A 26,935-nucleotide genomic window follows, 5' to 3' on the forward strand; every position below is an offset into this window, starting at 1 on the left:
CGTCACCGTCATCGAGCTCTAAACTATCCAGACACTCCCTGACATACAGGGCTACCCCAACACCTCTCCTGCCTCGTCTGTCCCTCCTGAAGAGCTTATAGCCATCCATCGCCGCACTCCAGTTGTGCGAGTCATCCCACCATGTTTCCGTGATGGCAACCATGTCATAGTTTTCCTGACGTACAATGGCTTCCAGCTCCTCCTGCTTGTTGCCCATGCTGCATGCATTGGTGTAGAGGCACTTCAGCTGGGCTGTCGTCCGTGTCTCCTTCATAGAGGAACACCCCTTGTGTGCTTTGAGGCATTTCACTGGCATTTCCCCCTTGGCTCCTATTGCCTCAGTATCCCCTAGCTCAACTCCGCTCGGCTGTGCACCAGTGTACCCTCCACATCTCAGAGACACAGGCCGAGTGCCCTCACTGGCACCCGCTCCCTCTAACCGTGGCACGTCGTCCCTCAGCTTCTCACGGGCAAGCCTGATATTATCCCCCTCCCCCTTTGAGTCTAGTTTAAAGCTCTGTCGATGAGCCCCGCAAGTTCCTGAGCAAAGATTCTCTTCCTCCTTTGAGAAAGATGAATCCCATCAGACGCCAGCAAACCTGGTGCTGTGTAGGCCATCCCGTTGTCAAAAAAACCAAATCTATGATGATGACACCAGCCACAGAACCATGAGTTAATAGATTGGGTACCTCTGTTCCTTCTGGTGTCACTGCCCACAACTGGAAGGAGAGAGGAGAAAATAACCTGTGCTCCCAAGTCCCTTACTAGCCGTCCCAAGGCCCTGAAGTCTCTTTTGATTGTCCTAGGACTTCGTGTTGCAGCTATTAATGTGTTGTAGCTATTAATATATTCCTTAATATATTAATAATTGGCTCATTGCCTTTTTTGGTAGATGCTATGCAAATAATACAGAATGTATTTCATAGCCTGTTCATGTCGTATATGGGTATAATATTTCTAACTATAGTCCATAACAGTGCTTTCAACTGGCAACTCTTTAGGACAGTGCGGCCATGTTATGTAGAGGTTAAGGCACTAGACTACAACTCAGGAACTTGGGGAAGTCTTATTGCATTCTTAGATATGGCAGTGGGCAGACGGGTGGGAGTCTTCCTGTTTTTTCCTTTTCCCTCTCAAAGTCATTTCATGTCTTCTTACTGTTGGCGAAAATGGGCTGAGAGATAATATATTTACTCTTACAAAGTTTTTTTTGCACCTACTGTTGTTGGGACCATTACTGTCCTGCTTCATATAGCTCCATATTATTCATAAACTATCAGATTAGGCTTCTTTAAACCTGATTTTGCTGCTGAAGTAATAAAGCTTATATTTCAGTTATCTGTAATATGTACTTAACTCTGTAAGGCTAGAATTACTCTCAAAGTTTTAGCAGAGAGTAGCTGGAGGGTTGCTTGCCTTTTCCTAAGTTCCTGGCAGGTGGACATAAGTGATAAAGAACTTACTTGTCTCACATTGTGTACTGAAGAACTGTTACTTCAGAATAACTAATGAGTGTAGAAATATGAACAGCAGTATGAGGCTGGCATTTATGGTTTCTGTTTTGAGGGATTTTACTTAAGGATTGAAATGCCCTTAAGTCGTCTTAATGCTCAGAAGTTGAAAATATTTTTGTATTGTACAATAAACTATATTATGAAAGACTGAAATGTATTTGCCTTTCCCATTGTTCATTGAGGCTGCTGATAAGAGTTGTTTTTGGAGGGAAATGATCTTTGGAATCTGCATAGGATATTTGTTTCTAGATGTTAAAACAGCAAGGGAGTGGGTATCCTGTTACTTAATATTTTCTTTTTTTGACTAGACCTCAGTCTTGGCAGGCAAGCTTGGTTGAGTGCAGTCATCTTTTTTTTTTTTTTTTTTTTAAATACTGTACTTAAAAGAATGGAACGAAATTCTACAGTGCTGGGTAAAATATCTGAGGTGTCTTGCACTATTAAATCTGCTCTTAAAGGGCGCAACTTTGAGGTTACACTGAAACCCTATCTAAATGTAGAAGAAAAGAGGCTTGCTGCTGCAGATCCATATGAATATATGGAGCAATACTTTACTCTGTAAGTATCTAATGCTTGCTAATCTTGGATTATAATTTGTTAGAAAAGATTAAAAAACTACATCAGTTCATGTAGCAATTAATTTCCAAATGGATTCATCAAGAACTTGAGGGTTTTTTTTTCTATTTTTCTTTTTCCCCCCTGCTGCTTTTATCTTAGGAAAGCAAGGCTGGCTGCAAGCAGGTCTTCATGTCTTAATTTCTCTGGTTTATATCTTCTCTGTTAACATTTCAAAATCTTTTAATTTGAAATGTATGATAGAATATATTCTATAAGCAGTTAGAAGTGCATTTTGTTATTAAATACTTATTTTTTTCTGTCTTCACATCTTAAATTCACCTTTTGCCTTTTTTCTTTGTATTTGTTACGCTGGTAATTCTGTCTGCTGTGATTACTGTCTGCTTTTGTCATTCCCAACTTCTGGAAGGTAGTCTTCAGCACATACTTGAATCTTGTGCTGTGTAACTTCCTCCATTTTTGCTACTTGATCCTTAAGTTCAAATTATTATTTCCACATTTTCTACTTTCTCACTTGCAAATTTTGTTGACATATTGTTATTTTTTCATGTTAACTTTTTTGTTAATTTTTTATTAGGTGAATGTATTCCCAGACTCGAATCTTAAGCAGTTTCTCCAATGTCTTCTTATTCATGCAACGCTTCTTGATTCTTTAGTCAGATACTAATTTTTTTGAAAAGTAGTTGGTTTGTTGGTTGTGCCAAGGAACAGAAGCATTTTCCTACCAATTATGAGAACCAGGTGATCACAATTTAGTAATATTATCCTGTGCTTTAGCTTTTACTGATGTGTCTATCTCAATTTGTGCATTATTATTTGAAATAGCAGTAGAAAACTGGAAGCAGGAGCATAGGACTAGAAGCAACTTTCTAAATCAAGTCCAGTCTTCTGCTATGTAACTTTGATAACTGTGTTGTATAGATTCTTTCACAAGCTAAGCTTAAAAGGTAAGGATTAACGCTTAAGCAGAAGGAATTAGAAGTCTCTGAAATTTTTGTATCCAACTAGAGCAATGTCTCGGGCAAGGTGCTTCAAGCTGATCTAAAAGAACTAAGATTTACTTGGTATCCTGTGAGGAATAGGTGGACAGGAATGGTCAGCAAAATAAGCTATTTCTGTGGCCAAGAATGATGGGAATAAAGAGAGTTGCCAAAAGTTAATCAAGCTAACCTTCCTAAAAAGTTAATTACCAATGGAACTACACAGAGATTAAAAGGTAAAAAAAGCAAATTATTAAAGGTATTTTAGGTACAACCCTAAACCAACAAATATTTGATTTCTCAGAACAAAAATAAGGTATATACAGCTGAGGGAAAAATATGGAGTGTCTAAAAAGAGTGTGAGGATGTAGAGGTAAACACAAGCATGCTTGAAGTGAAATCAGAAAACCATTGACCTTAATGTGGAGGGAGGTGTGCCTTTATCATGGGTAGCTGAGGGGAGTGCAATAGCAAAAGGTCTGTGAAATCACAGCATTAGTTATTCTTAAAGATCTGTCTTGGGGCGGTGTTACAAGAAGGTACACTGGATGTTACCACTTGCCTTGGAGAAGGCCATCAACTATAGACATTAAACTGATCTCAACAGCATGCAGAACTGCAGAACAAAGTTGAATGGGAAGTATAATTTAGAGAACTGAAGCAAACAACTAAATAAATGTAGCAATAGAAGACTGACCATATAGTTCTCTGAACACTTCCAGGAATAACTAAAACCGGTAAAAACCTTTGAGTATGATGCAGACAAAATAAGGACTTCACAGTGATATTTGGGAAATGGTGCTGAAGTAGGTGAAAAACAGTGGAAGCATTTAATTTTCTCTTTTAAAGATAATACTTTAATATTAAGCTGTCAGTTGAAGCCAATATTTACAACAAGCCGTCTGTATTAGGTTGCTCTAGTATTTCATTAAACACTTGGTTTAAAAAAAGCAGTTAGACTTCAATTGGAAGTTGCATGTAGCTATCTGCATCCTGCATTTTGCATGTCTGGCTTATTAGAAAAACGTGTTGTTTGGGGTTTTTCCCCATCTGGTTGTGGTTCCTAATTTTGTGGATATGTACTGAAGTGTGTGAGCAGTGTGGATTTCTCATGGAGGGGCACAGAATAGATGCAGTACTGGGTCTGAAAATACGAGGAAAACCTTCTCTATTAGAGTGACTCTACCTATTGCAAGTAGGAAAAATGGTATTTAAAGGTTTGTGAAGGAATGGATGACAACGTTTTGCCTCACTGGAACTAATTACTGCTTTGTCTTAAAACTCTTTTTCTTCCCCATCTGAAATTCTGAGGGCAGTGATAAATCAGAATATATCTAGGTTTTGCATTCACTTTTGAAATCCGGTCTGGATTTCTGTGTTGCCCTTTGCTGTGTGAAAGCTCACGGGGTTTGTAAACTTGGAAAGTTTTCAGAGTTCTTTGGAATATTGCAGGTGCCTCTTCTTGAGCCATTGTTTGCTTCGTATTTTTTCGTACTTGAGCAATCTGGGCATTACCAAAGGCTATTTCTTCAAAGAATCTTTTTTGTGAACTTTCAGAGTCTATAAATGCAGTTAGATTGTGATCTCTTTGCATCTAAGAAGCCAAGCAGCATGAGGTTTCTTATTAGTGACAGCTAATGAGAAGCTGTATCTGTGAGAGAACATCCTTATTGACTTAATATTTTTGTACGAGAATTTTATTTCCTCTGTAAAAAGTGCTTGGTTGCTATATGTGTCTAATGATCGGGCTGTCTTAATCTTATGGCATGTAGAATAGATGTATTACAGATCTGAGGCTTTTAATCCTGAGGACAAGGGATAGCAATTTACAGTCCAGAAATGCAGATGAAAACATAAGGTTATATGTTCAATTCTCGTTGAAATTCAGACCATACTGAAGTCTTCTGTTGGGCTTTTCAGTGATTTACGTAAGTGGCTATTATATTTTAACACAAACGTATCAACCTCAGGCTATTACATCTGACCCTCACTGGGGGAAAAGGGAGGAGCGAATGAGTCCTTGGTTCAAATTGAATTCTTCTCTTGCCTCAAGACTTCAACCTTCCAGCCAAGGTTCAGCTAACAGCAGATTAAAGTTGCATAGGCTTGCATTATTGTTGGAATCTGATAGATTCTTTTACTAAACACTTCATTATACTAGGCCAGCATGTTAACAAATAAAATTTACAAGTGGGCAAGAAGGAGCCATGCTTCACCTTAAGTTGCTGAATTGATGCAAGAGTATAAAAATGGTATTCTGATTTTATTTTTTACTTTTTCTAATTGATGCTTTGCTGTGTTTCTACCCTAGAAATGAAGACCTAAAACAAATGTTGGAAAGCAGTAAAGATTCTGCAAAGCTGGATGCTATGAAAAGGATTGTTGGGGTATGCGGTTTTTTTATTATTATTTTTATTTCTTGGATGTGAATACTGTTTTCGCTTTACAGATCCTGTACCAAGTCAGCATTTGAATCTCTAAATGGTATTTAAAAGCTCCTGTGAAGTCCTTAATTTGGAATTTTGTGTAGACATTGCTATATTAAAATATATGCAGTCATATACTTTTCAAATATTTATGTGACAGTGCAAATATGCCTTAAATAACTATTTTCAGTAGGGAGGTGAGACCTTAAATACAATATGGTTCCTTCAGAGAAGCTTCAATTGCTGTCTTAATTCAGCAGCTGGGAAACAACAGAAATTTGCAGGAGTAAAATGACAAATTGCATTTACTATTTTTACTTCAGGTTATATAAGGATTTTTTATTTGAGCATATTCCCTATGTATTTAAGTATTTCATGTGAACTGTGTACCCACAGAGGTGATTCAATAATGTTTAACACCATTTTGTGTTTAAACCCTATAAACTAGACTTTAAGAAGTTGATAAAGTCCCTTTATTTCTTCTTAAAAGTGTTAGAAGAATGTGCTATGGAAAGCTGTTCAGTGTCCACTTGACTTCTTTTTTGGGACTTCTGCATTTGCTTTCTCTCATTGTTTCTTCAGTCTCCTCTCAATGTGCTTTTTTGTTTTGCTTGGTTTTCACATGGGTTAATCCTATCCAAGCATGTATTGAAGTGGGTAGGTACAGGTTGTATCATGTGATCATGTTCTTTCCTCTGACTCTAGAGCTAGTGATTTCTCCCTTCAGTATCCTCTAGTGATGAAGATTTCGCTCAAGCTGGTTGTCTTCTGCTTTTGCCTTTGATCCTAGTCTTGCCAGAGACGTCAATTACCTATTAGATCTGGGTAACCTATCAACTACTATTTAATAACTATTTTTTTTTTGGTGAAAGGTTTCTTGGTTCATCTTCTCTAACATGATTCATCTTCTCTAACATGATGTGGGATTCCTCAGGGTTTGACCAGTGAGAGTCTGGCATACAGAGGTGCTGTTGCAAGAAATCATGGCCCTTAGAAGTGCCATGGTTTCAACCTATGGTAACTTAATATTCTTCTGCTTCCCTCAGAAAAGCTCTTTCTTCTGTTTGTTACTGTGGGCAGCAGGAACATTGGGGAGAGTTGCCTGTTGCTCCCTTGGTTTTCTTTTTCAAAAAGGTGGCCAGATCTTTATCTGTGTTTGGAAAGTGTTGCAACTGAATGTGTCTATGTATGTATATGGGGGAATTAGAAACTATTAAATCGGGTCAGCTTTAAATTTTAAACCAAAGCTTTACTAGGTTGTTTTTTTTTTTTTCATTTTTTCCTACAAACAGTGCTCTCATTATAAATGAGTGCGCAATGAGCAAATGCACTCATTACAAATACCTGCTGCTGCTACATATTCCAAGCAGTTCTTAACAACTGTTTCTTTAATTTCCTAGGAGTATATGATACCATGAAGCTGGAGATGTGTAGTTAGCACTGACAGCTGTGGTCCTTGATGGTCTTAGGCTGAGGTCATCAGGCTCAAGAGCTCTTCAGCAAGGGAAGGCAAAACTGAATTGAGCACATCCTTTCTTCTGCTCCCCCATTTCCCAGTTCCAGATTTTTGTCCTTTTATAAGTTCCCAGTCCTTGTTTTCTGTCCCTGTTCTAAACCCTGTGCAATGCTGGAAGAGCACTATTTTCCCAGATGGCACCAGGTACCTTCTGTTTCATGGATATTTTTTCCTTGTTCAGCTGCTGCTGCTTTTCTTAAAGCAGAAACAGCCTTCTAGCTCATAAGGTTGACCATTACTTGACCGCAAGCCAGTTGTTGAATTATTGGATCCTCTGTTTTCAGCCTCTTCCATATTCTCAAGGTATTTGCTGTTACCCTGTGTTTAAACTGTGTTTCGTAACAGACACCTAGTACCAACCTCTGGTTCGCATAACAAACTGAAACAATGAGCTTTACAGGCCAGGACTGGGACCTTGCACGATTAGCATAAGACTTTGTAGCAACGGTGATAATGTTCTTGCTGGGCACAAAGGTGCTTGTGTGTTGCCAGTTGTGTGCTTACATTTAGAGAGTTCTCAGGGATGAGATGTGTTTTCCAGAGATGAAAGGCTTCCTCTAGCCTTATTATTAAAGGAAAAAGGAACTCTGTTGTCAGAGTATTGTTTAACGTGTCTCACTGGAATTCTCATTTTCAGTAGTGGCGGAAAAAGCTATGCATACCAATGGTTTTCTTACTTTTCTAGTAGACTTCAAGAGGCTGAACCTTCATTTGTCCATATAGGTGTGATGGAAAAGTACCAGGAGAACACTGCTTATGGCTCCTTTTGCTGCTTCTTCCTCATTTAAGGTGGTTTGCAAACTCTCTCCTGGGGAGAAGGAGATTAATTACAAATAAAAACAAAACTGTCTTGCAGAGAGTGACTTTTAACAACATAATTTCAAGCATAGGAGTAGTCCAGTTTTGATCTCTCCACTCCCCCTCTTACATGAAGGTCCCTAAGCCTACCTTCAGCTAAAATATGTATGTGTGACTTTAATGATCAATGATGTCTTTTTTTTTTTCAGTCAGTATGTTATTTTTTATGTTTCTTCCTTACGTGCATGCCATAAAATAATTGCAATCTTCAGAAGATTACAAGCAACACTGCTGGTTTAGAAATAAATTGGAATTGTATACAGAACCAAGTTTATTCTACTATATGCATGAAAAGAAAATAGCTGGTTTGTTTTTTTTTTTTTTTTTAAAAAACACACACTGATACTACAACCACCAAGATATTCTTGTTACCAGGTCTTGAAACCTGTCTGAACTTCTCATCTGGGAAAAAATCTCAGTGGAATTCCGCTCCTGAAGATTTCAGAGCATAAATTTAGGAAACAAATTCACATGCCTAATTTCCCACAGAGAATTTAATCCATGTCTGTGTGTGTGTGTCTCATGAAAAAAAAAAAAAATTTAGTACACCCTGACATTACATAGCACTTACTCTAGAATGGAAGTTTCTGTCTGTGCAGGAACTCCAGGTGCCTAAGACAACACAATTGGAGAATGTCTAGGCACAGCAACAAAAATTACATGATAGACCTTAGTCTTGGAAAGAAGCATTATGGTCTTTCAGGTTAATGATCCATGGGCTAAGGAGGATTTACACTAATCGTTATGACTTAATGAGTCAAAATATACTCTTTTAAAAGACCCTAAATACATATTTACATGGTACACTGGCGCTATTATGGTTGATCAGTTAAATAATGCAAGTAATGCATAGAGTCATACTGTTACAGTCTATCAGGGAAGTCTAAGGATCATCCCTATTTTTTAATAACATAACTTCTGTTGCATCAAGACGAGGTGATTGATAATATTTTATTCTATGATACGTCTCTGCATTGCATCTTGCTACTAAGTTCTCCTTGACTCTGGTCATTCTGAATCTGGCATTTATTACAAAAACCCCCTCAGTCCTGACAGCAGTGGTTTAATTTAGGTTCTTAGTTAAAACCCCTTGAAACCTATGCAATGTGGTTGCTTCTTAGTTTGTCACTTCCTGTGTTTTAATACAGCTGCAAGAAACAGTTTACGATGTTGGTTAAATTGAAGTCTCATGCTGGACAGCTACTCTTAAACCCTTTTGAAAGGCTCACTCACTAATAGCTTGAACTACAACTACCTTCTTTCTTCTTCTAGCGTCTGTCTTCTAACCTTTTACAAACATACAGTTTGTCAAGGTATTGCCTCATTTTGTGTTTTCTTGCTTTTGTTGCATGAGATCCTAGTTCTTTATGCCCTTAATGTGTTTTATCAATGAAATACACGGACAGACCTGTGAGTTAGGAATATGAAGTTTAATCAGCTGTATAACGCTGAGTCATGGTTAGAATGTGAGATGGTTATGAATAACAGTAACTGCAGTTGCAAAACTTGAGTTCCAGTGTCGGATCTCTGTGTATTTGCTTGTTTTAGTGAGCTCTTGTCCTTTCTGATTAGCTTGATGTTTGGCTGACTGGATCCTGCCCTTGACCATAGCTGAGGGTGCTCTGAATCTGTATTCAGTGGCACTGTAACTTGATATATCGGGTTCATGAAATTCCAGGGTTTGCAGCTTGGACATGAAGTACTGGCAGACATTCTGCTGGAATTAGATCTAAGAAGTAAGAGAGTTGTGCAGCTGTAGTGTATATCGAAGTATTGTATTTCTTCTAATGTACTTGGTTTCTTATAAATAACTTCCTCAAGCAGTTCATACAAGGGCTGAAGCTAAACTGGGGTTTCGTTGTTTGTGCTCTTTCCTGAGACAATTTTATTGTTTACTACATGCCCTAGTTTCAGATTTCTCTGAGATCAAATATAAAAACTTTCTTCCTTTAAAAAAAAAAAATCACAGTGGGTTGACTGATCTTGCTTTTGCTCTGTTGTTTTTTTGTTCTGTATACACACTTTAAGGCCTTTTGTGTTTAACTTGCCATGGAAAACGACCTTGCTTTGTTTTTAAAGTGCGATGTCTATTTTTTTTTTCTCCTTGGTTCTGTTGCACACCAAGATTGTTCCAGGGAAGAGGAACAGGACTTAAACTTGTATAACTTCTCCTGATGGTTTTTTGTTGGGGTTTTTTGGTTGTTGGGTGGTGGGTTTTTTTTTTGGATAGCAGCTCCCAAAAGGTAATTCTGTAAAGCTTTTCAGATTAGCAAGATCTTTGTTTTAAATAATTTTTAAAGCATTAAAAATGATTTGGAGTGTGATAAGGTAAAGTTCAGTTCTTTGATTCAACCCCAAACTCATAACCAGCCAGCACTCAGGAGTTCCGTTTTATGGATAGTATCCTGTAAAGTCTGATAGTTAACAAAAAATCAGACTTTATTGTCAGCTTCATAGAAATCAGGTTTAAAATACAGATCTGGAATAAATGCCTGTCTCTTTAAAAAACAAACCAACCCCCAATAAATTATATTATTATATTACTAAGATTTGTGTCTTTTTTTTTTTTTTATAGATGATTGCAAAGGGAAAAAATGCTTCTGAACTGTTTCCTGCTGTTGTGAAGAATGTTGCCAGTAAAAATATTGAGGTATTCCTATATCTCATTAAGCATACTGTTATGGAAGATTTGTTTGTGAAAATTTTATCTAATTGTATCTAACTTCAACATAAACCATAAAATCTCTGCTATTTTTTGAACAGAATTTCTCAGGGTTTAATTTCAATGACAGCATTATGGTAGTAGTTTAATGTGTAAATAAAGGACACTTACTGGGTGATTTGGAGGGAGGAATAATAACTATTTACATTTAAAAATTAATTGATTAGAGTAAGTTTGTGGAAGTGTGTGGTGGTAATTCTGAGAAAAGGTACTATAGTGTATTTGAGGTGTGGTGCTTGCAGAGTTTGAGTAGGAATTGTGCTACATTGTATTTGAAAATGTCTATTGCAGATCAAGGGTGAGATGTAAGGGTTGGGTAAAAAGGTTTTCATTGTTCTAATCATGTATATTTATAAAAAGAGTGTCTCAGCATTAGAATTGCAGAGTGAGATCAGTTTGACTCAGTTAAACGAGTTGTGGTTAGACAAAATGTGATGTTACTAATGAAGTGTGTTTAAGTATTGTGAAACAAAAAATTATTTTAAATGTTGGTTCTTTTGATAATTTAGTTTAGAGAATTTGTTTAATGCTTTATTAATGTGAATGCCTGTGATTCCAGAAGATTACAGAAAAGTAGCTTTCAAATCTCAGAATCTTCTGGAGAGATGTGACTGTTTGCGGGGTGGGGGGTGGGGGGGGGCGGGGAGATAGCTCCCATCTTGAGCAGAGAAGAAATTTTTGCTAATATGCAGTGTAATCTCAAATCTTTGGGTTACTTTTATGTTTTACAAGACATGGAGACTTTAAAGCAAAGCCATACACATATCTTGGGAATATGCCCTTACTAATTTATTTTATATGAAGAACTATGAAAGGAGTATGTGAAGGGGCAGACAAGAACAATTTAAACTTCTTATAAAAGCAGCTGATGAAGAACCTGAGTCAGAATCATCTGTGATAAGAGTAATTTCTTGAGACAAGCTGGTTAACTAAATTTATTCAACTTTCACTAAATTGTGTGACTTCTTAATTAAAAGAAGATGTGTTTAATTGTTTTCAGGATCTCTGTAGATAGAAACAATAGCAGAAATATAAGTTTTTCTTGCAGGCTGTTTACCATCCATTTTATTTTAGGAGCATATGTGTCTGTTCTTGCCCCAATATCAGGTGTTAGACGCACAAAGTAGCTTGCGTCTCTATCTTTTTTTTCCCATCAGAAAGCAAGAAGAAGAAAAAAAAAATCCATCTTGGACTAGTGAAAATTCAAATTTCCAGGAAGTTAAAAAACGGAGATGGCGTTCAACTATGACATGTTTAAATCCACAGACTTACTATGTGGCTCGAGGAAATCTAAAGCAGCATCTGCATTAGAAAGTTGTACAACCGGAGGTTTTGTAAAGAAAATGTTACTCTGATGCTCACTACCAGTACTATGCATACACTGTCAGCTCCAGTGTAGAGGTGTCAGAGTTACAGTTGACTTGACAAATGAGATTTGGATGAAAATAACATCTGTAAGTTTGTAGTTCCAGACCACATAGTGACCAACAAGCATCAGTCTGAGGAAAGCAGAGCGAGCATGCAATGATATTGGTTTCTTCCTACTGCACAGGATCATAATTTTGGAAAAATGAAAGAAATAGTGGTTTGAAGCACTGGGTTTTAAGAAGAGAAGTCAACTGAATGCATGCTCCAATTCTTCCCTCCTCTTCTGGAAATATGTACTTCAGCCTCTATTATTAATGGGAACAAAAGGTTGCTTTTCCCCTGGCTAATGGCACTGAAGATTTTATTTCCTACAGTAATGACTTCAGCAAACTCCTCTCTCTCTCTCTAATGTGCTGTGATATAGCAGGTTACAGAAATGTCTGTTTCCTTCCTTATTTTACATGGATGGATAGTAATAGTCAAGTTTGAGTCTAATTTTAGCTTTAAAGAAGTTATTCTTATTTAGTTACTAATTTAAAACTTTAGTTTTTTCCATTCTTTGAAAGAATGCATATATGCAAATACTGAGCTCTGGTAAGTCAAGGAGGCATGAGTGTGCAAAGATGACAATTCAGAGTCTTTCAGAACTTACTATATTAAAATAATTTTAGAAATTGTAACTGTACTTTTAATAATAGGTGATAAAAAGAAATGGGGCAAGGAATCATACTTAGACTACTTAAACATTCTCTTCCTCTTTAACTTGTGTTTGTAAGTTATGAGTACTCTAAGTCCAGTTTTGAACAGAGATACCTTACACCAAAGAGTATTATTCATCTTGAGCGCTTTTACCTGTTAGGGCTGGAACCGCTAGCCCAACAGAGGCAAGACTGCCGCAGCTCCAGGCTTCCTGCCCAACCAGTAGTGAAGGCTGGGAGTGTATTCCTGGTAGGTGTGCACATGCACATGTTTTGTGTATATACACACACACAAGAAATAACCTATGTACAGAGGCAGCCACATAAGCTGACACAGGGTACTCACACAAACACAAACAGCACCAGCAGCTTGGCAGTTCAGGATGAAGGTCTGCTAGTGGGAATGTATGTATACATGCATATGTACAGTGTGCATCCGTCCAACAGCTGGGCTCGGACATGGTCTGATTGGTAGCTGGCCCTTCGATCCTAGTCTCCCCTGTTGCTGGCACCTGGACATATGAGCCCCGGAGGCTGCAGCCCGGTTTCAGTTGCTGGTACAAACTGCTGTATGCATATGAACACATGTAAACCAGGACTCCCTTCGTTCCCCAGTTGCTACCCTGTCATGGTCTTGCCCTTAGACACACAGGTATGTGCACATGTGTGCACACACAACTGGACCTGGCTAGAATTCCCCTTGTCCTCTACTAGCCAACCCCCTGTGGTTATGCCCTTAGAGAGATGCACACAAACACATGGTTCTTGCCCCTAGAGACCCACAGATCATCTGGTTTCTCTGGCAGCTGGATGGGACTCCCCTGATCTATGCCATAGCCACCTCCTCCTGTGGTCTTGCCCTTAGATGCCCACACCATTACCTACCTCCTTCCCAGGCCACTTCACCTACTTGCCAACTAGAGCAGCTTGATCCACTGGTACACCTGCACCCATTCCAGTCACTGGCACCACAGACACATGGGCTTGTGCTTGGTTTCACATACTCCAGCTCTTCAGTTGCTTGCACCCATGCTCATGGGCCTTCTGGCCTGTGGTCCCAGCCCAGGTGTTGGCAGCCAGACCCTCACTTGTTCCAGGTGCTGGCCACCATGGACATTCGGGCCCCTATGACTTGAGGTCCCATTCCAGTTGCTGGAGTTGCACTTAAGTCCCCTCTGGTCTCTCTAGTTGCTGGTGCTCATGGACATATGGGCCCTCCAGTCTGTGGCCTGACTCTAGTTGCTGGCACATACGTGAAACTTCACACTGAATAGAGAGTACTTCACCAAGGAAAATAGTTAAAAATGGAATTACTGAGAAAATACAACAGACTGTGCTGATCAGGTGCAGTGCACGGAAGGGTATATGTACCAACGAGCAAACTGTTTAGATGTGTGCAGCCGTTATTATCTGCTTATCCCTCTATTTTCCCCCACTTGCTCATCCCCAGATCACACAGATTCCCCCCGCTTCTCCTTCACTTTGGTTCCTCCCCAAAACATCCCGTGATAAGTCTTGTGCAATCCTAAAATACACTTCATCTGTGTCCCATACCTGTATGCAGAAAAGCCCCTCAGTCTGAAAGGTGCTGTGGTGTTGACTCTTGATGGGTTTAACACCTGGACATGAGAGCTGAGACTCTCCTGAGATGGTCCTGGGAGGGGACCGACAGAATGTCCTTTCCTCCAAATTTAGGTTCTCTCCTACTAATGTGTCTCTCTGCACCTCTGGGCTGATGGTTCCTGTCACGGGCTCGAGAGAAGCTAGGGCAGGGTATTACTTGCAGACACCCCTCCACCCATCTTGTGTCTCTCTGCTCCTTTGTGGGTGTGCAGACAAGGTTTTATCACGTAACCTGACATTACTTAGGAGAAGTCTTTCCACGTTTGTTTCATGGGCCTCTTTTTATATTTTAAAAGAAACAGACAGTTATGTGAATTCACATGTTGTCTTATATGCTGTAGTTAAAGTTCCCTTGTTACTTATTTTTCCACCATTTAGTGCTAATGTATTTGTCCGGGAATAGACTGTTAAACTGGAAAAAGATCAGGGCATTCAGTAAAGCCAGCTGACTAATTTCTCTTTTTTTATCAAGGTTAGTTAGATGATGTGTTTAGGTCATAATGTAGCTATAGTTACAGCCAGCTAGTTCGCACTTCTGGGTCTCAGAAACCTTTATCATGGTCCAGTTTTTAGGATGCTTCTGAAATGATGAGAAATTACTGGGTTAAGTCAGATTCTTAGTATGTTGATCCTGATACTGTTGTCTGGAAATGTTTTTCCAGTTTTTTTTTTCCCTGCCAAATTTTTCCCTGTCCTTAAGAATTCTTACACAAATCTGTCTTTACAAATTGCTACAATGCAGTAGCATAAAATACATCAGTTCCTCTGAATTACTTTGTATCCAAGTGACTTTCCTGCCTAGAAATGGCTGCTGGTTTTTGGTTGTGGTTTGTTTTGTGGCTTTTTTTTTTTTTTTTATCAGGGCTGAATGCTCTGATACAGGGAAATGGAGGTGAAGAAGCAGTAGAACACGTTCATTTGTTTTAAGAGAAGCAAAGGGCATCTTATTGTTTACAGAAGTGCCTTGTGATTTTTATTTTTATAAGTACATGCTGACCTCAACTTGATTATGTGCATCATGTCACGGATGGTAAGGATACAAAAAGTGACCTAATAAACAATTGGTGGTATAGAACAAAAATAAGTCTTGGTCAATAACTCATGGAGTTTGATGTGCTTATATTGATAAACTAATTAAACAAATCTGCCTGTGTTCCTCAAGCCTAATGTGCCCCTGTTATGATTAGTTTTATAGAAAGGAGCATTTTAACATTGAATGAAGGTAAATGGTAAAAGAATAGTGTAGTCACGAAGCTCTAAGTGCTTCCATTTCTAGTCACAGAGTGGTTTCAAGGAAAGGAGGCTTTCTTTGCACACCTGCAGTCATTCAGTGCATAGGCCTCTTGTGGTCAATGTTGATTGCTGCTTGTCTATAGCTGAACAACAAATAATTTAGTATGGTGTAACCTTCTGTGATTTAATATTATGCTCTTTGCCAGAATTAGCACAAAGATACATCTTCTGATAGTGACGGTAATTATAGCACAGCTGTAGTTGAGGGTCTTTCAGAATTTTCCATTATAAACCCCAATAGTTGGTTTACAACTCAAATGTAAAAAATGTTTTCACTGCTTCCTGGGCATACAGCAGCCACGAGGGGGTAAAATGAACTAAATTGAATATCCCCCTCCCCCAAAATCATACTGAGGTTTTATTAATCTTTGAACATTGCATCCTTTGTAGTATGCTTATATTGGCTACATCTTTTGAATGCTTGTAGTGAGGATGTGGATCTAATATCCTTTGCTTTTGTCCAAGACATAGTCAGAAGTGCTCTTTTAATCAGGTTTAAATAGTGTAAGTTACCACACTTCAGCTGCAAGTTATATTCGCTTTCAAATGTGTTAAAGTAATTGATTTTGAGTTTCAGGGTAAAGTAAAATGGGCTTGTTGAAATCCTTGGCTATTGCAGTTTAACCTATTTTCCATAAGAAAAAAACATGAGGAGTGCTCAGGTGGTCAGTTGCCACATGTCAACTTCTTAGATTATTCAAGTGTTTATTTACTAGTTCATAATGTAAAGCAATACTTTGTGTTATTAGCCTTCATCTGACTATCATTAATTAGCTAATATTGCAGCACCTCAGGGAGTTTCTATTAAAAGACTTACAGTAAATTATAAGATATTTGAGAAGCATGTGAGTACTCCAGTGATATATTAAGTCTTCCTTCAAAGAAGAAAATGTTGATGAAAATACGCAATCTAGGACTTAGTTTTATAGAATTCTAAAATTTTCTGATAATCATGTTCATGTGTTTTTCTTTTCAGATAAAAAAGCTTGTATATGTTTATCTGATGCGTTATGCAGAGGAGCAGCAAGATCTGGCATTATTGTCCATCAGTACTTTCCAGCGTGCTTTAAAAGTGAGTGACTACTAAATATTTTGTAGAGAATTCTGAGCTGGTATCACAAAAATATCTGTGTAAATGTAATCTGGTAAACTAAAAGCTTGTAAATATCTGCATCTGGTAAAGTAGTTTCAAGTTATGTCATTGACCAAGTATTTTGTGCTACCTCAAACTTGGTCAAGCAGCTAAGCCTGCATGAAGTAAAATTACTTCGCTAAAGAAAAGCAGCAGATTGGTGCTCTCAAATTCACATGCCCAACATTTAATTTCTGGAATGCCTTTTCTCTTTCCAGGGTAGCTTATGTATGTAGAAAGAAGATCCTGTTATTACCCTGAACCGCCTGTGTTCCTTTTAGTTTGTGTAAAAGATCCTTGTGTACAACAGAGTTGGAACATGAGGAAGATAGTAATACCTAAATTAAAATATTTACTATGTTGCACATGGTACTTTTTTATTAAAAGCAACTGAAGAAATAGCATTTTGTACTGTTTCATTTCAAATTCAGATGACAATAGGGAATGGGATTAGAGAACAAAGATTAGGATTGCCTTTGAAGTGTGACTGTGGAGAAAAGAAAGATTTATCAAGTCTCTGTCCTTAAATTTGGGCAGTTTTTATAATAAGAGAAGGTTGGGTTTTTTCTTTTTTCTTGTACTCTTCTTGTAAGGCTGCTCTAGCTTCAGAATTAATTTCTGTCATGTCACTGATTCAGACCTTGCATCTTGTTGGAAAATGTTGCAATCAGAGCACCAGGTGTGCAGTTGTAGGAGCATCCCACAACTGACTAGAGAGCTTTCTGCCCTTTTACTTCCACCTTTTATCTCAATGTCATGTGTATTACCTATAATATCTGTGACTGCCATGAAAAGCTAAAATTCAAATGACTTTGTATCCTATGTTTTTAATGAGATATGTGTACAGTGAACACTTCTCATGGCATAACTTTTTAAAAAGCTGTGGATAGTGGGAACAAAAGGAGAAGGGATAACTCAAATGTTGTGGCTGTGAGTAACTAAAAAAGAAGTAGTGGTGTGGCAACAAGGTAGACTCCAAGCTAGCTGAGATTTGCAGCAACTAAGGAAATTACTAACCCTGCTATGGAAGATAAGCAAATGTAATTAATTCTCTCTGTTCATTTTTTGTAATGTTTTGTTTCTGGTTTTGTAATGAAGGTTATAATTCAGCTTTATTTGTGGAGATTTTTTTCTCCCTCTTTAGAAAGAACGTTTTAGGGTATTTTAAACTTGTGTGATTGGAGATTAGCTTTGCAAACTCTAAGAAGAACAAGTTGTTTTTCGAAAAGCTGTCAAATTAAGTGCTTTCACCATCCAGATACTTACTACTCAGAAGCTGCTAAGATGTAGGAATTTTGAGAGCTTAGATTAATTGATCATTAAGTAATAGCAGTCTGAAAACCCTTATTGCCAACTCTCAGTCCTTGGGAGAACTGTTCTTTGGGAAGTGCCCTTCTGGCAGACAGTACACCGAATTAATGCTGCTGCAATTTCAGTTTGCTAGATTTTAGAGGATTTAGTACTTGATTAAGCAAAATTTTTCCCATGTGTCCCAAGCCCATGATTAATGGACAAGTTTTACATAACAGTTCCTCCAAATACAGATGTTTTCTGCTATTGTTGGATCTCCAAGCTAACCCTAGCATTATAAAAGGGGAGCAGGTACTGGTATGAAAGAAGGGAGGGCAGAAAATAGAAGAAAGTCTCAAAACATTTAGCTTAATATTTTCACATGTTCTTAAGAAAATTCATTTTGTTACTGGCTTCAGTTTGTCTTGCGGGAAAGCATAAAATGGATGTGTTGTCAAGAACTTGAGTGGGAGTGTCGCAACTGAGAACCACATTTTCATTTGACAGTTCTGATATTTAAGTAATAAAACTGAGCTAGGTGTGTTGTTTCAGAATATCTGAATTCCACTTGGATTGCAGAAAATGTTTCAGATCTTTAAATAAAAGTCTTTTTTTATCCATCATTCCCATATTTTGCTTGGAAAGTGAATTATGTTGGTGTTTTCCTTTGCTAGATTTCCAGATTTTCATAATGTTTCAGTGTTTTCTTTCTTACTTTCTTTTGCTTTTTTTGGTTGTTGAAAGTTTCTTGTGTGAAGTTTGGTACATTTTCTTAGTGTGGCCTTAGCTTGCAAGCCTGACTGATAGTCACATAGATCTGCATGTTTTAACGTGCAGTCACTAGTTAGTGTAAACGCTGCAGAGAATTTAATGATGCATTTCCACACTATCTTATTTTATTTCTCCCCTTCTCTCCCATTCTTTAGGATCCTAATCAGTTAATCCGTGCAAGTGCTTTAAGAGTTTTATCCAGTATCCGCGTCCCAATTATTGTTCCTATTATGATGCTTGCTATTAAGGAGGCCTCTTCTGATTTATCTCCTTATGTGAGGAAGAACGCAGCCCATGCAATCCAAAAACTGTACAGGTAAGTGATTCTGACAAATACTGAAAAGCAATTTTAAGATAGTTGTGCGCTATGTTTATTAAGACTACAGGGTGCATTGGCGTGTCTCAGATATATCGGATCGGTTTCTTAAAAAGCATGAAGTGTGTGTAGACATTCCGTCACTCAACTGATTTGCTTGGAATTCAGGCAAGTCTCTTGCTTGCTAGAATAACAGGATAACTATGAAGAGATACAAAAAGAAACTGATACACTATCTTTTGTTTTTAATATACCAGTTAGTCATCAGTGTAGCAACTATTTGGATGGGTATTCTCAGAATCGAAGATTTCTGTGTTTAGTGTCTGTATCTTTCATCCTGAAGGCATTTGCTGTAGTTTGCGGTACAGGTGACAAATGAGTACTAACTCATAGAACTTTTATCTATGCAAATCCAAATCTTCCTCTTCCCTCTTCAGAAATTCTTGTTGTGGAAGAGTTCTTATGAAGAGGTGCGTACTGGTTTACACAGGTGGGGGCAACAAAACCTGTACCTTTCCGGACCAAAGGCAGGCATTTATACTACTACTTATTTCCCTTTTATTTCGCCTATGCCACAAAGAAGAGGGTGAGAGGTGTTAGGGGTTCCGAATCAGGTAGCCTGAGGCTGCTGCAGTTCCATGCCCCCTCAGACTAACCAGTCACGATGCTGAGCATAGATTCCTAATGGGCACATGCACACACACATGCAGCACACATGCATGCAGCCAGCTATACAGATCAGCACAGACAGAAGACAGCGCTTGTGCAGACAAAACGAGCATCAAAAGCCTTATCCTGTTTCACTCTCTGGCTGATCAGGATGCAGGCATGTTAGTGGACCTATATATGTACAATATGGATCCCGCAGTAATTATAGTAAATGGTCAATCTTTCCAGTAACTGGCCTTGGATCCTCAGTCTCCCCAGTTGCTGGCACTGGCATGTACAAGCACACAATGCTTGCAACTCCACTGCTCTTGCTCTTACAGACCCCCTCAGTCAGACACACACATGCTCCCAGCCTTTCATTCAAACACTATGAATCCCGGAGTAGCTGGATTGAGACACTCAGACTACGCAGTAACTGGCCATTATATCCCTTTGTCTCCAGTTGTCTCCCACTGGGTGGGGAGGAAGATGGGAGAGAAACAGAGAGACTGAGACACACAAATGGGTATCTCAGTCAACCTCCAGACCTTACAGTCTCTTCAGTAGTTGGCCTGGATGCCCTGGTCCCTCTGGTAGCCAAAATCTCCAGCTTTCTTACTTGGAGACACACACACATGTCCAGCGCAGACCTATGGTCCTACTTCAATACCTGCCTTCCCAAGCCACCTAGTCTGGCTTGATATTCTCTAGCAATTGCACACTGACATACGTACTTGCTCCAGTTGCTGCTACTGCAGTTACATGGGTGCCTGTAACTCATGGCCTGATTCCAGTTGCTGGAGCTTAGACCTCCATATCACACATGCACACAGAACAGAGACTGCCTCACCCAGGAAAATAGTTAATTTAATGAGAAGACAAAACAGGCTGTGGTTATCAGGTGCAGAGCATGGCCAGATAAGTGTGCTGAGCAGCAAAGCATTTACATACAACTGGCTCCTTTTATGCACCTATCCCTCTATTATCCTATGCTTATTCCTCCCGAAATCATCTAGATCCCTCCTTTTCCCTGCCTTTCATTTCTCCCATAAATGTCCCATAGTAAAGTCTTGTACAATCCCAAAATGCTCTTTCTGGCATTGCATAGTAAGTCTCATAGCCCTGTACCTAGTAACACCCCTAAACCTGAAAGGTGCTCTGGAGAGCCTCTCTAAGTCATGGTAGGTTCACTTCAGGACCATAAGGCTGATGGCTTTTCCATGGCAGCTCTCCGAAGAACCTGGGCAAGGGCTCCTTCCTTCTGGTGATGATTTTTTTTTTTTTTTTTTTTTTTTAAAATGAGCTGAGTACTTTCATGTGATGGCCCTGGGAGTAGCTGGGTCAGGATATTATTGGAGTTTTCCCCACCTCTGTACTCCTCTGTGTGCAGACAAGCATTTTATCACGTAACCTAACAAGAGGGAACGGATTTTAAGTCCCTTCCTGCTATTTGAGTAGTTTATTTTTTGTTAACATCTGGTTCCAGCACACAGAAGACTTTTTGGCCTGAATTATTCTCCATATACAGAATGTCCTTTGATTTCCTGATAGTATCAAAACTATTTGTAGGAGTTGGCAGTAATGGTCTGTTAGTGCCAGCAAGGCACAGCAGTATCTGGACAGCAGGCTATTCCATGTAGTTTTAACTTAAATTGATGCTTCCATTTCTTCTCTTCATGACAGGCAAAGTTTATTTTACTAGTTCAGATTAAAGAGCTTATTGGTGATTGGTGCAAAACTGGAAGATGCTGAAATCTAACTTGATTACTAAAAGACCTTTTATCCATCTTTTATCCAATCTCCAGATATGATTGCATCTTCAAATATAACTTGTATTTTTTCTTATCTCTGGTTCATATGGTATCCTATGCTTATATGATGTCAGTGGCAAGTTTTTAAAATCATCCTTGCAAATACCATAAAAAGGTATTTTTTATGACAAAAAATACAGCACATGGTAAAAAATACAGCAGCACAATCTGGAGAAAATGGCCTTGCTCCTTTCTAGTTTCCATGAATTCCTGACTGGTCATCTAGCTCACATAGCTAGTGGATGTCTAGCTCACATAGAAAAGGAAAACTAATGAAACTAATGTTCTATAAAGGTTTCCTTAGTGGTTTAGAGGGCCTTTAGATCTTTCACAAGTTTTCATTTCATGCAAACATCCTAGGCATCATAATGCAAGTTTTCAAACTGCTGTAGCTGCAAATTCCACCTTACCTGGACTAGAATAAAGTTCATAGTTACTTGTGAGCGGAGCTGTAGCTAACAATTGTGTCCTTGGTAGCAGGATTTGGGACCTGCTTATAGAAAGCTTGTGAACTTTTATTGTCACAATTTCAAAATTTACTCGTACAAATGCCGTATCTGATAGCACTGGTTTACCGCAGGACCAAGAGAGATAATACAGTTTTCTGGATCACGTGAAGAAGCAGCAGTACTGGGAATTGGTGAAGAGGCTGCCAAATTAACCTGTCCGCAGGCAGGCCCAGTTGGCTTGCCTGCAAATAAGATTCTTTAACAGGCAGTCTCAGCAGATGTTTCAACAAGGATCAAGACTGGTAGCTCCACAACTCAGCGATACAGATCACATACTGGTGGCAAGGCTGTCTTTTGGCCTATTTGTAATGAGCAGGTAATTTCAGAAGACTCTCTGTGAAGTTGGTCAGTATCAGAATTCTGGAGGGGATGGATTTTTGATATGAAGATCAGTCAACAGTTTATATACTCTCCGACATCTGATTACTCCTCCATCTTCTGCGAGCATCGGAGTAAGAATTAGCAACAGTTTATTCTGATAGTGCATGTATGCTCCATTTACTTTTTGGTTTCCATGACTTCTCTACCTGTTTGATAGTCCTGTAGTTCAGTTAGTGCTCCGGTCAGACTTCTGGGTGCAGGTTCGATACTCCGATCTTCCTCGCATGTAGTGTCATGGAGTTGGATGGATGTCTGACCTAGAAGAACTTGTTCATTAGTGATTCAATCAATCCTAACAGCAGTAAGCTTACATATCAAACAGAAAAGATTTCAGGCATAGTGTGAACAGCAACATTTGTGCCCAATGCAATCAACATTGCCAGGTACATTCAAGTAATTTTATCACTGAAAATGTCAGATCTCTTGCTTATTTCACTTAGAGTGCATTTCAAAGCTATTAGTATCTTCTGTCTATCAATAGAAAACTCTACTGTGTACTTGCACCTACTTGCAGCAAGATTTGGAAGAGGACTTTTTAAAAGTCCCATCACTAGTATTAATAGATTCCATACTATTACTAGTAGATACCATAATGGGACCAGATCACTCTGAGCTCTTTAGCCTGTTCTTTTATTTTCTCCCCAAGAATGCTGTCTTCCTTGTCTAAAACATCAGGAAAGAGGAGGGGGAGGAATGTGAATTCAGTTATCAGGACCATTACTGAAGATTTTCTTGATCACTTAAAAAAATGGGTATTTTTCAACGTTTCTTATTACTAAGTACTCACTTCTTTCTCTGTTTAAATTTTATACTGATTTTGAAAATTTGAAATAAGGCCTATTAGAAAGACTTCTGGCTTTTCCTCTGAAGGTTTTGGTCCTTGGCAGAAGATCCAGTAAACCTTTTCTGACAAAAATAGAAGTTGGAACAAAAGGTGATTGTAAAAGTACTTATGGAACAATGTGCTGTTGCTTTGCTTATGTTGATGGTGGCTTCTAACAAAGTTTTGTTAACCATTTAGCATATGCTGGTATTGTTAGGTATTAGAGCCTTAGTGAAGTAGTATGCAGCTAGATACTCACTTTGTGAATCTGTAGTTGGAAAGGATATACTCTGCATCAGGGTAGTTCATTACTCAGCATTAAAACTGAAGTGTACAATAATGATCAAGTACTTTCTTACTTATCTGTAATTGTATCCGTGTTGAAATGACTTTCCAAAGGCATAGGACTACACATCTGTATGGCTCTTTGTACCTACTTCTCTTTGTATTTTCTTCTGCCTTGGCTTTCTTCTATGCTCTATAGATCCATGATGAAGAAGCAGCTGGAATGAAAAGTTGGTCCATACCTACCTAAGAAGCCAGTTTGACAATAATGGGTGTTTCTGGCAAAATTTTCTCTGCTCTTTGAATACAAAAAGGACAGTACAAAGATTGTTGTTTGCAACTTTTGGTTTTCCTCTGTTTTTACTATTTATATAGGACTTAAAGCAGTCTCTTTTTCATCAGCTTGCCCACCAACTTTGTATAGCTACACTTGAATACAATGTCCATATTTTTGAGTTCCAATACTTCTGACTAAAATTAGTGAAGTTAACAAAGTGTCTCACTTGAAGTGTTATGTTGATAATTAGGTAATAAAGGTATGATTCTGCTTTGGTCCTGATGTTCATTCACTACTGAATTAATTCATGCTGAAATTCCCTTCTGCAAAAGCAGTGAGATTCTTGTGACTTAACATCTGAAGTTCAGTCAAGTTCTCCCTAATAGGTTGGCCTGTCTTAATGTTTCTTAAATCCTAAAATTTTTATGAGTTTTAGTGTTAAGATTCTTATAGAACACACATAAGTGGTATAAGATAAAGATAATCTTTATTATTTAATTTCATACTCCTTCAATTCAGTTTTATATTCCATGATTAACTTTCTTTTCAGTCAAGTTTTTCTACAATCAGTTATTTGGAATACTTGATTTTTCTGGAAGTGGTTTCTTCAATGCTCTTGGTTCCCAGCTTGTGTCTAAGGGTCAATAAACCTAACCTCTTCTAATTTCAGATATGTCTGACCAAATGAGTAAAAATAATGTTTATTTTTCCTTCTAGTCTTGATCCAGAGCAAAAGGAAATGTTAATTGAAGTGATAGAAAAGCTTTTGAAGGATAGAAGTACGGTAAGAAACAGTATGCTATTACATATGCATATATTTTTAAAGAGTTTACTCCTGAGGCTGTCATTCAGCAGTATATAATACACTTCACTAACCCTTGCTGATGTGGTTTTATATGTTTTTAGATAGAGGTATCATTGTGTATTTTTGCATTATACTATGACTGTAATAGTGACCATCTCCTTTAATAAGACTGGTAATTTTACTTGTATCATGGGTATTCTTAATCCATTTTTGTTAGCATGGTTTTTATGTACGCTTCTTTAAACTTAATTTTGAAAATTAAAGTTGCATGATGATATGAATCAGTGTACAAGTGTCTATGTATAAACACTTTTTCATTGGGAAATTAGCTAGGTCATTTCAATTTGTTTGTGATACTGTAAGAATAAATTACTTCTGTGTAATGCACAGTATGCCTGTTGACATCAGTCTGCCTTGTAGTGTGTACAGCTGTTAAACAATGATACTTGCTGTGCAATTGTTTGTTCTTGCAAATATCCCCACTTCCAATCTGGTAAGTAAAACCAATGTCCTGGGACAATTTCTGTAAATTTAACACTCCTGTTATATTTTGCCTGCACTATACAGGTACAGATTTTCTGTGTGAACTCCTGAATGTCTCACAATGGTCACACACTTTATTTTTCTTCCTGTACCCTACAAATAAGTTTCCCAAGTCTAAGCCAGAAAGGTAATTGAGCAAAGAGTCAAAGATAGAATTCAAGTAGAAAACAGTTGTAAATTAAAACATTCTCCTGTTGTTCTTGTTCAGATTACTAATTTAGTGAATGTAATCCTTTTTAAGTAAATGAAAGTATTACTAGGTACCATATAGTGTGTTGTTGCATCTCCTACTTGCCAAGACTTTTTGTAATACACAGGAATATATAATCTGTTGTTCTAGCACAGTCCAGGTGTTCAGGACATAAATGGTGCTGTTCTCTAAAAGACATCTTGCAACTTCCACTGAAGGGTTACTAAAGGAGAGTGTCAGAGCTTAATGGCTCAGCAGACAGTAAATCAGTTAGTTGGTCCTCCTGACTGCATCTATGCTTGACCTGTACTCATTTGTCAGAGGCCTTTGTGCTTCTGTGGAGCTGCCCCCCAGTGGTTCTTTGTGTATTTTCTTTTCATGTTTCATGCTCTTGGTGTGTGTGCAATCTGTGAATGTGAGATTAGATTCTTTATACCTGTGGAGGCATAAAGGGCTGAGAACCCATCTTTGTTTCTTTTCATTGCTGATGGCAGGATAATAAAATCCCTGAGTTTTCACTCTGTTTCCTAGACCTTATTGCTTATGATAAATGGCAAATTATCCAACAACTAGTCATTTACACATTTACTTTAACAAAATGTTAGAGGAAAAAAAGTATAGAGTAGGTTTGGATCTTCTTTTTCCCTAGCACACTGATCCTGGCACTTGGAGTTACTCATAAGGGAATTAATGCTCATTCCTTGGTATGTGCCACAATTCTGGTGCCTCTGTGACACTGAATAATGGACACTGTATTTATGAAGATACAGGCTGAAGCGATAGTCAAAGTTATGCTATTTTGTCAGCATGTTCAAGAAGCTAAGAATGATGGTCTAGAATAGGGTCTTCTGGACCTCTTTGAAGACATAATATGGTTAACTGTTGCAACTTTTTCCTCCCTCTGATTTCTCTTGGTCTGTTCACTAGCAAGACCTGATTCCAGCCTAGGCGGAGACATCTCAGCTTCAGAAGTTTTACTTTTTCAGGAAGTGATATGAAGAATTATTATTCCAAAAAGGAACCGTACAAATCTCTCTTGAGGACTCTCTGAATCAAAACCAAGTATTAATATGTGCTCTTTCATCCCAGACTCCACAGCTTGTTGTGATCTAAAGTGGATCAGTCTCTCTTTAATCCTTGATAGCTTTGGGAAGACCAGTCTAGCAGGGAAAAGCTTCACTTTAAGTAGTTATCTTTTGTCATGTTCCACTGAATGCTCCTAGAAAGCCTCTGCACTTACTAACGGAAAGTGCATACTGCACAAGTGTTTTATTAGCAGGTAACGCCAATCTGAATAAGCTTATTCTTTGCCTCTAATTGGAGGACATAGCAATTTGCTCACAGTGGAGGAAACAGAGTGCCACTTGTAGCTACTTTTAGCTTTTAATATTGGAGGAGGTGCAGCTGCTTATGGGTGGTGGTCCTTATGTACAAGTGTGTACATATGTAGCCTATATAGCCTTAGGTTGGCTACTTTGTAAGTCTTGCTTAAGCTGCTCTTGAGAAATTTGTATTAATTTGAACCATCTTTTTGTATTCTCTAAGGGAAGCTGAATTTCATACACTTAGCATAAAAGAAA

General features: G+C 38.3%; 1 protein-coding gene across 10 annotated transcripts in view; it reads left to right on the forward strand.

The window, feature by feature from the left end:
• Positions 1 to 26,935, forward strand: part of AP3B1 (adaptor related protein complex 3 subunit beta 1) — a 174,699-nt gene that overhangs the window by 17,671 nt on the left and 130,093 nt on the right. For 5 of the 10 annotated variants that reach the window (XR_012778927.1, XM_075526419.1, XM_075526418.1 and 2 more), the window contains exons 2-6: positions 5,382 to 5,457; positions 10,446 to 10,520; positions 16,551 to 16,646; positions 18,923 to 19,083; positions 24,535 to 24,601. Coding sequence is in view for 9 of the 10 variants with exons in the window: in XM_075526414.1 (XP_075382529.1) it covers positions 5,382 to 5,457; positions 10,446 to 10,520; positions 16,551 to 16,646; positions 18,923 to 19,083; positions 24,535 to 24,601 (475 nt within the window). In the remaining variant the exon portion in view is untranslated. Of the gene's footprint in view, positions 1 to 2,812; positions 2,832 to 5,381; positions 5,458 to 10,445; positions 10,521 to 16,550; positions 16,647 to 18,922; positions 19,084 to 24,534; positions 24,602 to 26,935 lie in introns of those variants that run through there. The other 5 variants (XM_075526422.1, XM_075526421.1, XM_075526420.1 and 2 more) reach the window with 3 other exon arrangements.

This window comes from Mycteria americana, chromosome Z (assembly GCF_035582795.1).
Source record: "Mycteria americana isolate JAX WOST 10 ecotype Jacksonville Zoo and Gardens chromosome Z, USCA_MyAme_1.0, whole genome shotgun sequence".
NCBI lineage: Eukaryota > Metazoa > Chordata > Aves > Ciconiiformes > Ciconiidae > Mycteria > Mycteria americana.